The sequence below is a fragment of the Uncinocarpus reesii genome, genomic scaffold (assembly GCF_000003515.1).
Source record: "Uncinocarpus reesii 1704 scaffold_1 genomic scaffold, whole genome shotgun sequence".
Classification (NCBI taxonomy): Eukaryota; Fungi; Ascomycota; class Eurotiomycetes; order Onygenales; family Onygenaceae; genus Uncinocarpus; species Uncinocarpus reesii.
Window position 1 is genome coordinate 3,196,217 of NW_003052500.1, and position 13,119 is coordinate 3,209,335.

General features: G+C 49.1%; 4 protein-coding genes across 4 annotated transcripts; 3 read left to right on the forward strand and 1 right to left on the reverse strand.

Moving 5' to 3' along the window:
• Nucleotides 1–1,304: 1,304 nt before the first annotated feature.
• UREG_01296 (uncharacterized protein) lies at nucleotides 1,305–5,070 on the forward strand (the record flags this gene model as incomplete). Its single annotated transcript, XM_002541734.1, has 3 exons — nucleotides 1,305–1,659; nucleotides 1,778–4,876; nucleotides 5,036–5,070. 3 exons carry the CDS (start codon nucleotides 1,305–1,307, stop codon nucleotides 5,068–5,070), a joined length of 3,489 nt encoding a protein of 1,162 aa, XP_002541780.1.
• Nucleotides 5,071–6,122: 1,052 nt separating this feature from the next.
• On the forward strand, nucleotides 6,123–9,178 carry UREG_01297 (uncharacterized protein; the record flags this gene model as incomplete). Its single annotated transcript, XM_002541735.1, has 5 exons — nucleotides 6,123–6,692; nucleotides 6,755–6,958; nucleotides 7,012–7,390; nucleotides 7,443–7,934; nucleotides 8,034–9,178. 5 exons carry the CDS (start codon nucleotides 6,123–6,125, stop codon nucleotides 9,176–9,178), a joined length of 2,790 nt encoding a protein of 929 aa, XP_002541781.1.
• Nucleotides 9,179–9,781: 603 nt separating this feature from the next.
• On the reverse strand, nucleotides 9,782–10,884 carry UREG_01298 (argininosuccinate lyase; the record flags this gene model as incomplete). The annotated part of the gene is made up of 2 exons (XM_002541736.1): nucleotides 9,782–9,829; nucleotides 10,045–10,884. 2 exons carry the CDS (start codon nucleotides 10,882–10,884, stop codon nucleotides 9,782–9,784), a joined length of 888 nt encoding a protein of 295 aa, XP_002541782.1.
• A 335-nt stretch (nucleotides 10,885–11,219) lies between these two features.
• UREG_01299 (uncharacterized protein) lies at nucleotides 11,220–13,019 on the forward strand (the record flags this gene model as incomplete). The annotated part of the gene is made up of 1 exon (XM_002541737.1): nucleotides 11,220–13,019. The coding sequence occupies one exon, from the start codon at nucleotides 11,220–11,222 to the stop codon at nucleotides 13,017–13,019; it is 1,800 nt and encodes a 599-aa protein (XP_002541783.1).
• Nucleotides 13,020–13,119: the final 100 nt, after the last annotated feature.

Below are 13,119 nucleotides of genomic sequence, written 5' to 3' on the forward strand. Positions count from 1 at the left end.
TGCGGGGGATATTCGCTCTGATTACGGCTGATGCAGGATGCCCCTCAATTATGCTCGCGTGCTGCTGACGTTGTTTGAGAAGGTGATCTGGTTTGTCATTGCTGCTGTCGCCCTACTTTACAGGCATCCAGCCCAAGGCCTTCGCATCACCTAGAAATGGCTGCCCAATGTAAATTCGAGGCTAGTCGGGAGATCACATCACGCACAAGGGCCATTCTCGGCTCATCGTTGGAACCACGACATCAAGCTCTGCATTCAAGCTGCACGTTCTCTTCCTTTTGCTTTTCCTTCGACTTCCCCGCAGATGGTGAATGTAGCCAGTGTTGGGCGGGATTCGGCTTAAGCTCGTTTTGAAGCGCAGATTAGTCGAAGACTGGACAGCGAAAGACAATTGAATGCCGTACTGAGAACACCAGAGCAGGCAGTAAGATGGTGGTAGTAGTTCAAGCAACGACAGTTTGATCGCAAAAGTCGAGATGGAAAGACGTTGGGCCCGGGCCAGTCACGTGCACGGCAAGCTCCCCTGACCGTTGAAGCAACTTCTTTTCAACGCCTTCTCTTGCTCTGGTCAATGGTTACCGCTGAACCACAGTCCACCGTTTCTGCCTCTTTTTCAATCATCTCTTCTGTTTGTTTACAGCTTCGTGTTTTTTTTTGTTGAACGTCGATTTGTTTGATCCGTTATTAGTGGTCTGCGCAAGAGGCTCGTATAGCTCTTGCAATCGATGCGCTCATCCATTCCGACAGGGATCTAAGAGCGCGGGAAAACCATAGCACTTTACCCCTGGGCTCCAGCAAATTAGTTTCAAGGACTCTCCAGCGCCGAATTTGATGTGATTTATCCTTCGTCAGGGCTCGCAACACATTTAATTCGTTGTTGCGACATAGATTTGAGCTGCTCCCTCCTCCAGTCAGAAACTATCCTTCAGAGCGCCTCACTGTTCTGCAGTCGACTCGACCGATTTCGACGGAGGGGCTCCCAACTTGAAACGCAGTGACCTGCTTCAAGTAAGTGGCATCGTCCAGCTGATTTTGGGCAAACGGTAAGATATCTTCTCCTCTATTTCAACCTATCCTCACACCATGTTCGACGGGATTATGACCCTTTCCGAGTATCATGCTATATTCTAAGTAAAAGCAATATCTTCTTCATAACCCCTGAATTTAATTTTATATATATTTGGGACGCTTGTACTGACGAAGCTATCGTCCTTGCGTAAAGTCAGATCCGGGCTTTGTCGGCGACAATTATTCAAAAATTAATCAAACCCAACAGTCGTCACCCTACGTCTTATAATACCGGAATGGCATCTACTGAGGAGTTGGCCCCTATTGCAGAGCCTGCGGAAGGGGATACTTTAAACCCAATCCAGGAAACTGTAAATGACACTCAGGAAATAAAAGCAGAGGCAGATTCTCCCGCAGACAAAGCGCTAAGTTCGCCAGAACGCAAGGGGACACCGTCCAAGCGGCCTTTAACAGGGACCGGTCCAAAACGACCCGTGACATCTGGCACAACCCGATCTACGAAGCCGACGACCACATCCGCACGAACAGCGCCTGGAAGTGCCTTGAATAAACCCCCGATTCGGCCGGCCAATCAGACTACCACCCGAAAACCAGCCTCGAGCGGGGCTCCAGTTGTGTCCCATCGATCTCGTGTATCCATAGGGAGCTCCGCCGATGAAAGGGCTAGCCGCATTGCGAGCTCGGGCGATGAGAGCCGAAGACCTGCAGTAGCAAAAAGAGCGTCACTGACCGGAGCTACGAACACCAGAGCTTCTACGAGGATCAACTTCCGATAGTATCGGAACGTATGGGCAACAGTTACGTCGTCCAAGAACTCCCGGCAGCCGTACTACTCCCTCAGCTACGCAGAGCCCATCGAAGCCGAGTTCTCGACCTACAGCTGCTGTTCCATCAACCGGTGCACGGACAACACGTCCGGCTACAACGGGCAGGTCTTCTGTGTCTAGCTCTGATGCGACTAAACGGCGGATAACTGTTCCGGCATCTCCGGCGACGAAAAGGTCATCTGGGGAACCTTCCAAGAACCTTTCTTCGAAATCTCCAGAGTTGCAGAAAAGAATTGCGGAATATGAAAGTATAAAATCGATGCTTTTAGCAGCCATTGATGCTGATGAGACCGGGGATGATGATAAGCGTGACAGAATCCAGAGTGACGTTGATCGCGAAATCGTCAAACTGAAAGCTGGCCTGGACATTGCCAAACGAGATGGACCCGAGGATTCCGGAGCTCAAAGCGTCACTCATTTGCTCTCACAGCTCGAAGCTAGTGAAAATAAGATTTTGGAATTGCAGAAACTCTTAGATGAATCTTTATCAAAAACTGCAGACCTGGAAAAATTAGCCGATGATGCCGCTGCCGCGCAAACAGAGAATTCCGCCGAAGTTGGCATTTTAACTGAGTCTCATTCACAGGAAATAAAGGCTTTACAGGCCAACCTTGAAGAAGCTGAGGCCAAATATCGAGAACTAGTTACACAATCGACCAGCAGTTTGGAAGAAGCTAAGAGATCAGCGGTCGAAGCCGGAGACTTGAAGGCGGCGGCGCTTTTGGAAGAACAAAAAGCAGTACACGTGGCATCGCTCCAAAACCTGAAAGACGAGCTTGCCGTTGAGTGCTCTTCGAAGACCGAGCTTTCTAACGAGATTGAAATTTTGAAAGCGGACATCACAGCCCGAACGGAAGAATTGAATGCGATAAAGAAAGCGGCCGAGGACGAGAAGCAAGAAGCTAATGAGACTCAACAAAACAAACTTCAACAACTTGAAAGTGAAATGCGGGGCCAGGACACAGTTATGAAGAGCTTGAAGGATGAAATCCAGCTCCTGAAAAATTTGAAAGATCAAGAATTATCGGAAGCCCAGGAGACCTCGTCTCAGGCACAGGCTGCCCTCAAGGAAAAAATTGCGATGCTTGAAGGGAAACTGGCGCAGGCAGAATCGGACACAGCACGAGGTACTGCTGAGAACTCCCAGTTGTTGGCTGACAAGGATCAGGAAATCCAACGCCTTAGTGAAGTTATTGAGAGTCTTCAACAATCCATCGAAAATTTGAATGAGTCCAAATCAGAGGAACATTATAAGCAGATTCTTGAGGTTAGCACTGTCCATGACCGAGCGATTGCGTCTCTGAAAGCAGAGCATGATTCTGTGTCAGCCAATTTGAAAGCCGAACATGAACAAAAGCTCGCGGAAATTGCAGATGAGATTAAAAGTTTGAAAGAGTCACAAGAACGTGAAATTGCGGACCTTAAACAGAAACATGAGACCTCCCAAGGTGGACTTGATGCCCATATTTCCGAACTTAACGCTGATAAATCGCGCTTGGAAATTGAGATTGACGAAGTAAAATGGTCACATGAAGTTGAAATCGAAGAGTTGCAGAACAAGTTGTCTGAAGGTGAGTATGCGTTGGCTGAGGCTCAACGGACGAGCGAGGACAACAACGCAGCCCAAAAAGAAGCCAGTGCAACTTTGATACAATCTCTCGAAGACAAAACTAAGGCAATGGAAGCTGAACTAGCGGAAAGTAATTCTCGTGTTCAACTCCTGACTGCTGATTTGGAGGCGGAGAAAGCTCAAGTTGAAGGACTGCGGAAAGGACTCGAGGCATTCGAAGCCGATAGTAAGGGGAAAGACCAACATTATGAGGCGCAGATCGCAAAGCTCAGAGCTGATGCCGAAGCCATCACTACATCAATGGAGGAGAAAACCATTGAGCTTAAACAGGCGGAAGAAAGGCATCTCGCTGCTCTGAAAGACCTGTCAAACACTCATGAAACCGAGCTCGCGGCACTCAAAGCTGAGTTGCTTGAATCCCATAAAAATTCGCTGGGAGATATCCAGCGGAAATATGACGAACTTTCAACCGCAAAATCGGAGCTGGAAGCTGGATTTGTAGGCCGTGTTGAGGCTCTCAAGGAAGAGCATGCCACAGCGCTTGAGCAGCGGGTGGCTAACCTTGAAGAATCACACCAAAGTGCTATTGATCAATTGAAAAAGGAATTCGAAAACTCTCTAGCAAAACAAGGCCAAGAATTGGAAGTTTTACATAGTCAGAAATTCGAGGAGCTGGAAACGACACACGCGAAAGCGATCGAGGAGTTGCTTGCTGCTCATGAGGAAAAGTTGAACAATCTAAGAGAAGAACTTGAAGCGGCATCGAAGGAAAAGTTAGCCGAGGCAGAATCGTCACATTCTGCTGCTCTGTCCGAACTTCAACAACAAGTTACAAAGGCGCAAGAAGCTGCTGCAGACACCTCGGAGATCGATTGTCTTCGGCAAGAGCTGAGTGACCTTGTTTCGCAATTAGCGAAAGTCGAACAGGAAAAGGCTGATGTTGAGACGACCTTGCAATCAGCACAGAATTCACTCTCGGAACTTGAGAACCTGCGCCTCGATTTGGAGAGCACCAAAGCCCAACTTTTATCCGCCAACGCAGGCCTCTCCCAACTCAGGCAGACTCATGAAGATACCATCACAGTCGCTGAACTGCTGAGGACAAAAGCCACCACGACCGAAGCGAAACTGCACGAAGCTGAAGCTAAATCTGCAGATCTAGAGAAGAATTTAAACGCCTTGAGCGAGAAAAACTTTTCGCTTGTTGAGCAACTGCAAGAAGCTGAAACGGCTGCGGCTAAAACCAACAGACGTATCCGAGAGCTGGAATTCGATCTTTCCGAGGCCGCAAAAGGCAAGGAAAGCCCGGTTGCTGTGTCAAATGGCGATGCTCCGAAATCTAAGGGTGGTCTGGCAGATAGTAAATGGGCTGTTCCAGACGATGAGGACCAGTCCAATGATGCTGCCGGTAATCCTGTAGGAGAGGACAGCGGCCTGGCCGTGAAGGAAGGTGAGGGCCTTGGTTCTTCTATTCAAGGAACGGTGGGCTCACTCCGTTTCCCTTTATATCCCATTTTTCGATTCTTTCGTTCTTTGCTCCCATATTATCGCAACACAATGCCTGTTTTTACCCCGTTTCACACATATATTGACCGTTTCTTTTCACTAGATGGCCAGCATCCGGGAACAGTTGCGGCAGCTTGAGGATGAAAATGAAGGTCTGCTAGACGAGAGTGCGAGGTAGGTTAAGAACTACCTTCTTTTTCTCAGGGGACTGGTGATCTAATAATTTCTTTCATTTAACTGTCAGAATCATGGATATTCTCTCCCAAACCGATCAGGGCGCTTCTCCTCCATTTACTCCCGACACCCCTAGCATATCCAATGGCAGTGAAGCTATGGATGGAGCCGCCGTTTCAACTTTGACTCATCGACAGTAATTGCCTCTTGGTTTTTGTGATCGGTATTTTCTACTTTATTTCCAGGGCGGCTGTTACTGTTTGAGATACCTACTCCATTTGACTAGGTGTAAACCACACATGTTTGGGCTCTTACATCTCAGCGGGCCAAGCCTTTATGCGCGTTCCAGATCTTCATTCTCTTCAATGTGCTATTCTGCTGCCTTTATCTTGGCTCCTGTTAAGCCTTCTCAGTAAACTTCCTTGTAATTCAATTTGCTATGCACAGAGCATCATACTTGTGCATTCTGAGGCGCGTTTGATCTCGCACTGTTCATATCCTCACCACTCACTCGTCCCTGCTTGGACCTGATCTTCGACACTCTTTGTACTTAGCATACATATATACAACGAGGCTAGCAGACAGTTGAGAATTGTCAATCTTACTCTCAAATGCTCTGGATAGAATGGATTCTGGAGAGAAGAAGGGGAGATAGTTAGGTACATCATTGCCGGGTGTCGGAGAATCCATAACCCGGGCGGTGGTCAACCTGCTTGGTTAGTCACCGAATTCTGATGCCAGTCGGTCGCGGTTAGGCAACTTCTTCACCGAGGACCAGCCCGGTTCATTCCTTTGGGCTTTTTAACAAGTGGCTTTAAATCAGTTTGGGGGTAACCTTTGATCCAGCTGAAATGCCTGGAGCCGTATGATTCATCAGCGACCAGCCTAGACTCCAAGGGCTACCAACAAAGCTGGGAAAGAAGAGCGTCTATGGAGACCAGTTCCTCTCGCACTAATAATGGGGATGAACCGCTTGCAAACTTGATTGCTCCGCAAAGTGGTTGAAGGGAATCAAAATGGGGAAGCGAACGGCCCCATCGCGCGGGACCCGTCAAGCTGGAAAAGGCGTGGGGTCCGAAGCCCCAGCAGATGACTCTATCGCAGATATCTACCGTGATATGCTCGTTGAGGCCCATCCGACGATAAATCAACTACCAAACGATGTTAGGGCCACGAAACGGCGGAGGGTCGGGGAGCGGTCGACCCCGGCTTCTGACCCTCAACCGGTACCACAGGACCCAGCGGTGGCCGTCGAACGAACCGTTGGCAAGGCTCCTCAAACCGTTTACGATATCGATGCGTCGGATGAGTCAGAAGTTGACGACTGGGAGGACGTTGAGCCGCCCTCCGTGCTCCCCATACAGGAATCGAGTCCGTCAGCTTCTGCCAACAGGCAGGATGATGTTGAGCTGCAAATTACGCTTGAGAAGCCTGAAGTGAAGGACAAACAAAAAGCTTCTTCGCGTCGAAAACCTGTGTCCGGCGCTGAGAAAAGATGCCGCCTGGATATTCATAAACTTCACCTACTCTGTCTGCTCGGTCATGTGCAGATGCGAAATTCATGGTGCAACGATAGTAAAGCACAGGTATTCAGCCCTAAAAAGGAAGACATACGCCAGTTCATATTACTAATTCTGTCCAAACCTAGGGAAGTCTGAGGCGCTTGTTATCCAAGCGCATCATTTTGCTGCTTCATCCAAAGACGGATATGCCCCAATTCAACCGTTCAACCACATTTGCTGATGGGCTAAAACAAGCTTCTGATACGTTTCGCCGAAGATTTAAACCCACTGCCCTCGGAATGAGGAGGCCCTTTTGGCTTGATAATCTCGATACAATTCAGAGCTCAATTGTTCGTCGCATAATCTCCACTCTCAAGCTCGTAGATGCTAATTTTAGGAGCAGACGATCCCCGATTCTACAGAGATCTTGTTATCCAAGGAGGATTTTCGGAAACATGCCATAAGTATGGAAGGGTCTCGTGACCTTGGGGCGCAGTTGTTTTGCACTATGCTTCGTGCCGTGGGCGTGGACACTCGGCTTGTCTGTTCTCTTCAGCCTCTGCCTTTTAGCGGAGTGGCGAAAGGAGAAGCGCCTATGAAGTCTGCCAGGGAATACATAATTTTACCGGACGATAATGAAAGGGCTTCGAGCGAGACAAGTGGCAATAGTGCCCTTGATACACCCAAGGCAAAAGATACGCCTCCACAGAGAATGCGCAGGTTCGGGCAGCCGCGATTTTCACCTGGCCCGTCGAAAAGTCCGAAGCCAAAGTCTGCACCAGGTATGGTGTCACCACTCCGCATAGAATGCGTATACACTGACCATTCCCGTAGTATACTCACCGGTTGCTTCCGAATCATTATATCCTATCTTTTGGGTTGAAGCTTTCAACGAAGCAATGCAGAAATGGGTGGTCGTGGATCCCATTGTGACGAATACCCTCGGGAAGCCGGCCCGATTCGAGCCACCTGCTAGCGACCGCTATAACAATATGAGTTATGTTCTTGCTTTCGAAGATGACGGCTCAGCTCGCGATGTGACAAAACGTTACGTCAAATCCTTCAATGCAAAGACCCGGAAAGCTAGAGTTGAGTCTACCAAAAACGGTGAAAGCTGGTGGGAGCGTACAATGCAATCTTTAGAAAAGCCGTTTTTGGATGATCGCGACCAGTTAGAAATCGGCGAACTCACCGCGAAGGCTGCGGCTGAGGGTATGCCTCGAAATGTCCAAGACTTTAAGAACCATCCGATATACGCTCTGGAAAGGCATCTCCGTCGCAATGAAGTGATCCACCCCAAGAGAGAAATTGGTAAAGTTGGATTAAGTAAATTGTCCACGAATAGCAGAAGCCGGCCTTTAGAACCTGTCTACCGACGGTCAGATGTCCACGTTGTGAAAAGTGCTGACGGGTGGTACCGGCAAGGCAGATGTATAAAGGCTAGTGAACAGCCGCTGAAAAGGGTCCCAACGTCGAATAATAAGGTAAAACTCGACACAAACAACGATGATGATGCCGAGACAACTCAAGAAACGCCGATGTACGCGGTTTTTCAAACAGAAATATACAAACCGTCTCCCATCGTGGAAAATCGCGTCCCGAAAAATGTGTATGGAAACATTGATGTTTATGTTCCGAGTATGGTACCAGAAGGGGGATTTCATTTGAAACACAACGATGCCGCCAGAGCCGCGAAGATTTTAGGCATCGATTTCGCGGATGCCGTGACCGGATTTCGATTTCAAGGTAGACATGGGACTGCGGTGATTGAAGGAATTGTCGCCTCAGTACAATATCGTGAAGCTATTCTCGCTATCATCAGCGGCTTAGAGGACGAACGCATGCAAGCTGAGCAAGATCGCAGGACAATGGCGGCCTTGCAAATGTGGAGACAGCTACTGCTAAAGCTGAGGATTGCCGAACGCGTGCAAAGCTACGCGTTTGAGGGAGAAAATGACGAGACGACAAGACATGAAAATGATCTATCGGAATCTGACGTTGAGGAAACTGGTGGTGGCTTTTTTCCTGAAGTGGATAATGAAGCTGGCGAACCGTCCACTGCGGTAGACCAAGAGTCATCTGTACGGAACTCAACAATTGGCGATGCTGTCAATGACACGAGTCGCCTCCATCAGCCTCGAGATAGCGGGTTCATTGCCCCGGAACTTTCTTCAACAGCAATCTCGACTTCCTGTGGTACAAGTAGCATGATACCACGAGCCGGATTTCCTCGCACAGCCTCTCAATCTCAGTACAGACTTGTGGTAGTGCCCGCTGGAACACTGCCTCTCTCTGGCTCACTATCCAATCCGGTACCAGCACCAGCAGCACAACAATGTCAAGTCCAAGAGGATCCCCAGATAAGCGCCTCCAGCCCCGTAAATGAACTGCCTCTACACTCAATGCGAGACACTTCCGGTATCAGCCGGTCTGCCAGTGCGGAAGAGTTAGCGGCTTTACCAGACCTGGTTCATAATGATTCGGATAGTGAGATAGACGATCAAAATTCCATGATCTCCCATGACCCGGAAGACGAGGACGCCGAGCCGGAATGGTTGCTCTCCGATTAAAAACATGACTTTTGGTTTAGAAGATGTGAAATGTGTGCAAATTTGACTAAGGCTAGCATGCGAATTTGTTTTGGGACGCACGAGATACCATTTCCTTTACTGGGTGCGTTGGCGGGCGTACGATTTAATATTTATTTGGTTATAGGGATATATTTTGATATGTAAAGGGAGCGACTACAACGCTAATCCGGAAGAACTTAAGAGGGAAAGGCCCTAAATCACGGCTGAGACGCCGGCAGCTGATACTCCGAACATTCCAAAAGTTTTGTTTTCTAGGTTGGTGTAATCGTTTACGTTTGCAAAGACTGCCGCAAAGCCTTAATCTGCTGCTGGACTGCAGACTTGCTCGTGCCTCCGATGGCAGATTTCATTTCGACTGACCGTTCGTAGTTGAAGACTTTGAGTACATCGTCGCCAATGCGTTTGTCAACAGATTTTAACTGCTCCAACGTCAGTTGATCCATGGGTTTCCCTTCCTTCTCGGCCAACGCAACAGCGCGACCAGCAATATGGTGTGTTTCTCTAAATGGGAGGCCCTTTCTGACGAGGTATTCAGCCAGGTCCGTAGCTAACATATCTGGGGTCAGGGCTGCTATCATTTTGTCAGGGAATGTTGTCAGGGTCAAGAGAACGCGGGTAGCGATTTGTAAACTGTCTTTAACCGTCTTGACATGTTCGATCATGGGCTCGACACTCTCCTGCAAATCTTTGTTATATGTGGATGGAATACCCTTGATAGTCATCATCAAACCGGCCATTCCACCAAAGACTCTACCACATTTGCCCCGGAGGAGTTCGAGGGAGTCGCTGTTTTTTTTCTGTGGCATGAGGGAACTGCCAGTGGTATACGCGTCGGAGAGCCGTACGAAGCCAAATTCAGTCGAACTATAGAGGATAAGGTCCTCGCTCCATCGAGAAATATGGAGCATGAGCATCGAGCCCCATTGCATGGCTTCGAGGATGAAGTCCCTGTCGCCGACGGCAGCCATGCTGTTCATAACTAGCCCATCGAAGCCGAGCTCCTTTGCCATGGCTTCGCGGTCGATTTTGAATGCGTTCCCCGAGAGAGCCCCGCAACCTAGGGGGCACTTGTTGACGCGGGCGATAACTTCTCGTAGTCGTTCGAGATCGTTCAAGAAGGAAGACCCATAGCTCAACAACCAATGGCTCCATCTTACGGGCTGTCCACGTTGAAGGTGCGTGTAGCCGGGGATCAAGTATTCAATATCAGCCTCCGCGCGGTCTGACACCGTACGGATCAACTCGACCAAATACGACTCGATAGTTTTCAGCTCGTCTCGCAACCATAATCTCAAGTCTGTCGCAACCTGATCATTTCGGCTCCTGCCCGTGTGTAACTTCCCCGCGATATCCGTGCCAATGACCTCACCCAATCTGCGTTCGTTGGCTGTGTGAATGTCTTCGTCGACACCAGGGCGTATAACGAAAGTGTTATTTTCCCACTCTCCGCGAATTTGCGCGAAACCCTTTTCGATGGCCTCGAATTCGGCCTGCGTGAGGATACCCGTAGCCACATTGGCTCTAGCAAAGGCAATTGAGCCGGCAATGTCTTGAGCATAAAATGCGCGGTCGAAGTAGATAGATTCGTTGTATGCAACCATCAATGGGTCAGTTGCACCGGAGAATCTGCCGCCCCACAGCTTGCCGGCGGCGGGTTTCGAGGAAGACTGAGATTCAGAAGCCATGACTGAGCACTGTAACAAGCCGGATAATAATCAATCGGTGCGTAAAGGTGCAATTCAAGTTGCGGGTGCAGCAGACTTGAGATGGAGGGGCATTTCACCGCTTGCGCTGAGTCATCGTTCTGGGTTGATGCCAAGAGGCTGGCTGGTGGGATAAGATTATGTAATATGCTTAGTAAGACACGCGTCGCGTTCCGTGTTTAGTTATGTCATCACACGCGGCTGCCTTCCAACTCAACTTATCAACGTGACAGCATCACGAAGGGCCCGGATTGAGCCCTGAGCCAGCCCGGTTCCAGCCCGGAACAGAACCAGCTACAACCCAAACACATATCGACATGACGAAGAGGAAGAGATTCTCAGCGCCCCGGCCACGAGCAAGAAACAGAAATGTCGCAGGTAGCCCGGTGACTCAACGCCGACGATATCGGCTGTCATTAGGTGGCAATACTCGAAGCCAGAAAACGCTGACACAAATCAATTTTGTGAATCAGCCGTCCATGCGCGAGTCACTGAGTGACTTGGACTTGGAATATATTGAGGACGAGGAGAGCAGACAAGATGCTACTCCACCAAAAACCCGCTCTCGCCGAAGAAAAGCAGAATCTAGCGTCAGAAATGACAGACTGATTCAACCCGCAAACACTACTTTAACGCAAATGGGCTACGGAACGATACAAAGCGACAGTGATGAAGATGATTGTCTGACATTACCCACTGAGCGAACTGTACCTGCCCAGACTCGGAAACGGAATTCGCGTATTTTGGAGCCAGCAGAAGGGGAATCACCTCTCCACAACATATCAGAGGTAGAAACAAACGGTTTTGTTCGCCCGAGAAAGAGAAGAATAAGTTGTGAGAAAGAACACAGGGTCAAGAGGCTAGATGACAAGCACAGAACGGATTCAGATTCTTTTGTTTTAAAGAGCAGTGACAAGCCACATGGCTCTTCCAAGCCTAAGAAGATATCTAAACATGTCCCTTCACCTGCGCGAAACATAACAAAGGCCTCAGACCAAAATAAAGCTAGGCTCTTTAGCTCGCCAATCACACCCCAAAAAGTGCGGCCGCGTGTTGTCCCGTCATCTCAATCCCCGGAGAGCCCAGAACTGGTGCTCCGAAGTGCGAGCCACAAGGTCGCAACTACTCGATCTTCACTAAAGTCGCAATCTGACGATATTCCTTATGACCACATAACCAATGTCCGCATCAATGGTTCTCCATCTCCTTTTGGAGCCACTGTTAACACGGACTTCACCCAAGCAGCCTTTTCACTACCTCCCCCTATCGACCAGGTGTTAGAATCACCAAGTTTGCACACTATAAACGGCAGATCAATACGAGATAGATGCCCTTCCTCTCCCCTGTCTTCAGTATGCTCTCCGGAGGCCCCATCGAAGTCCTTCCTTGGAGAGATCCAACCTACGTTGACCCTAGGGCGACCTGTCTCTAGGAGCTCCGCCCAATCCAAGGGAAGCACGCGACAGATTGTATACGAAACCGACGGTGAAACTGACAGCCAATCCGAAAGGATTTTCGTTCCTACTTCCCAACTGGCACCGCATGATAACATTCCGTCAGGGCCAATTGTTCACGGCTCTTCCCCCCAGTCCCCAAGCCCTAAACCACAGGGTGAATCAACGGAAGCCGTTCCAAGCATTTCAGACCCAGATGCCTCTCTCCTTTATTCCCGTCATTACCTTACTTACCCTTATGAGAAATATATGGGAACACCGCGTCGAGGGGATATGGGGGAAATATTCGAAGGCCATTTCGAAAGCCCTTCGGATTCCATAGAGCCATCTCTTCCTGTACCCCCTCATCTAAACAATCGTACATCTATTCCAAAAGAGCTGAATCTTACAGAGGACTTATCAACGGAGTCCGTTCCCGAGTCCTCGCAGGTCCAACAGCACGACGCTGAGATCCAGAATACGCAACCACGCACATCGCCGGCACCTATAGTTCTAATAGAATCATCTCAAGAACCCACAACTGGAACTAATAACACTGGACCACAGAGCGACCCTCGAGGAATCCTCACCACAAGCCAGCTGGTGCCTGAGAATTTGATGGACAGCATACCGCCTCCGCCAGGTTGGATGCCTAGCCAAGTTATTGACCAAGAGGACATATGACCCATACTATGCGATGCTTGAACGATTACTGTTACTAGAGAAGTGCAACATGTTTAGTGCCATAGCACCATCTAGAGTACATATTTATTTAGAGTACATA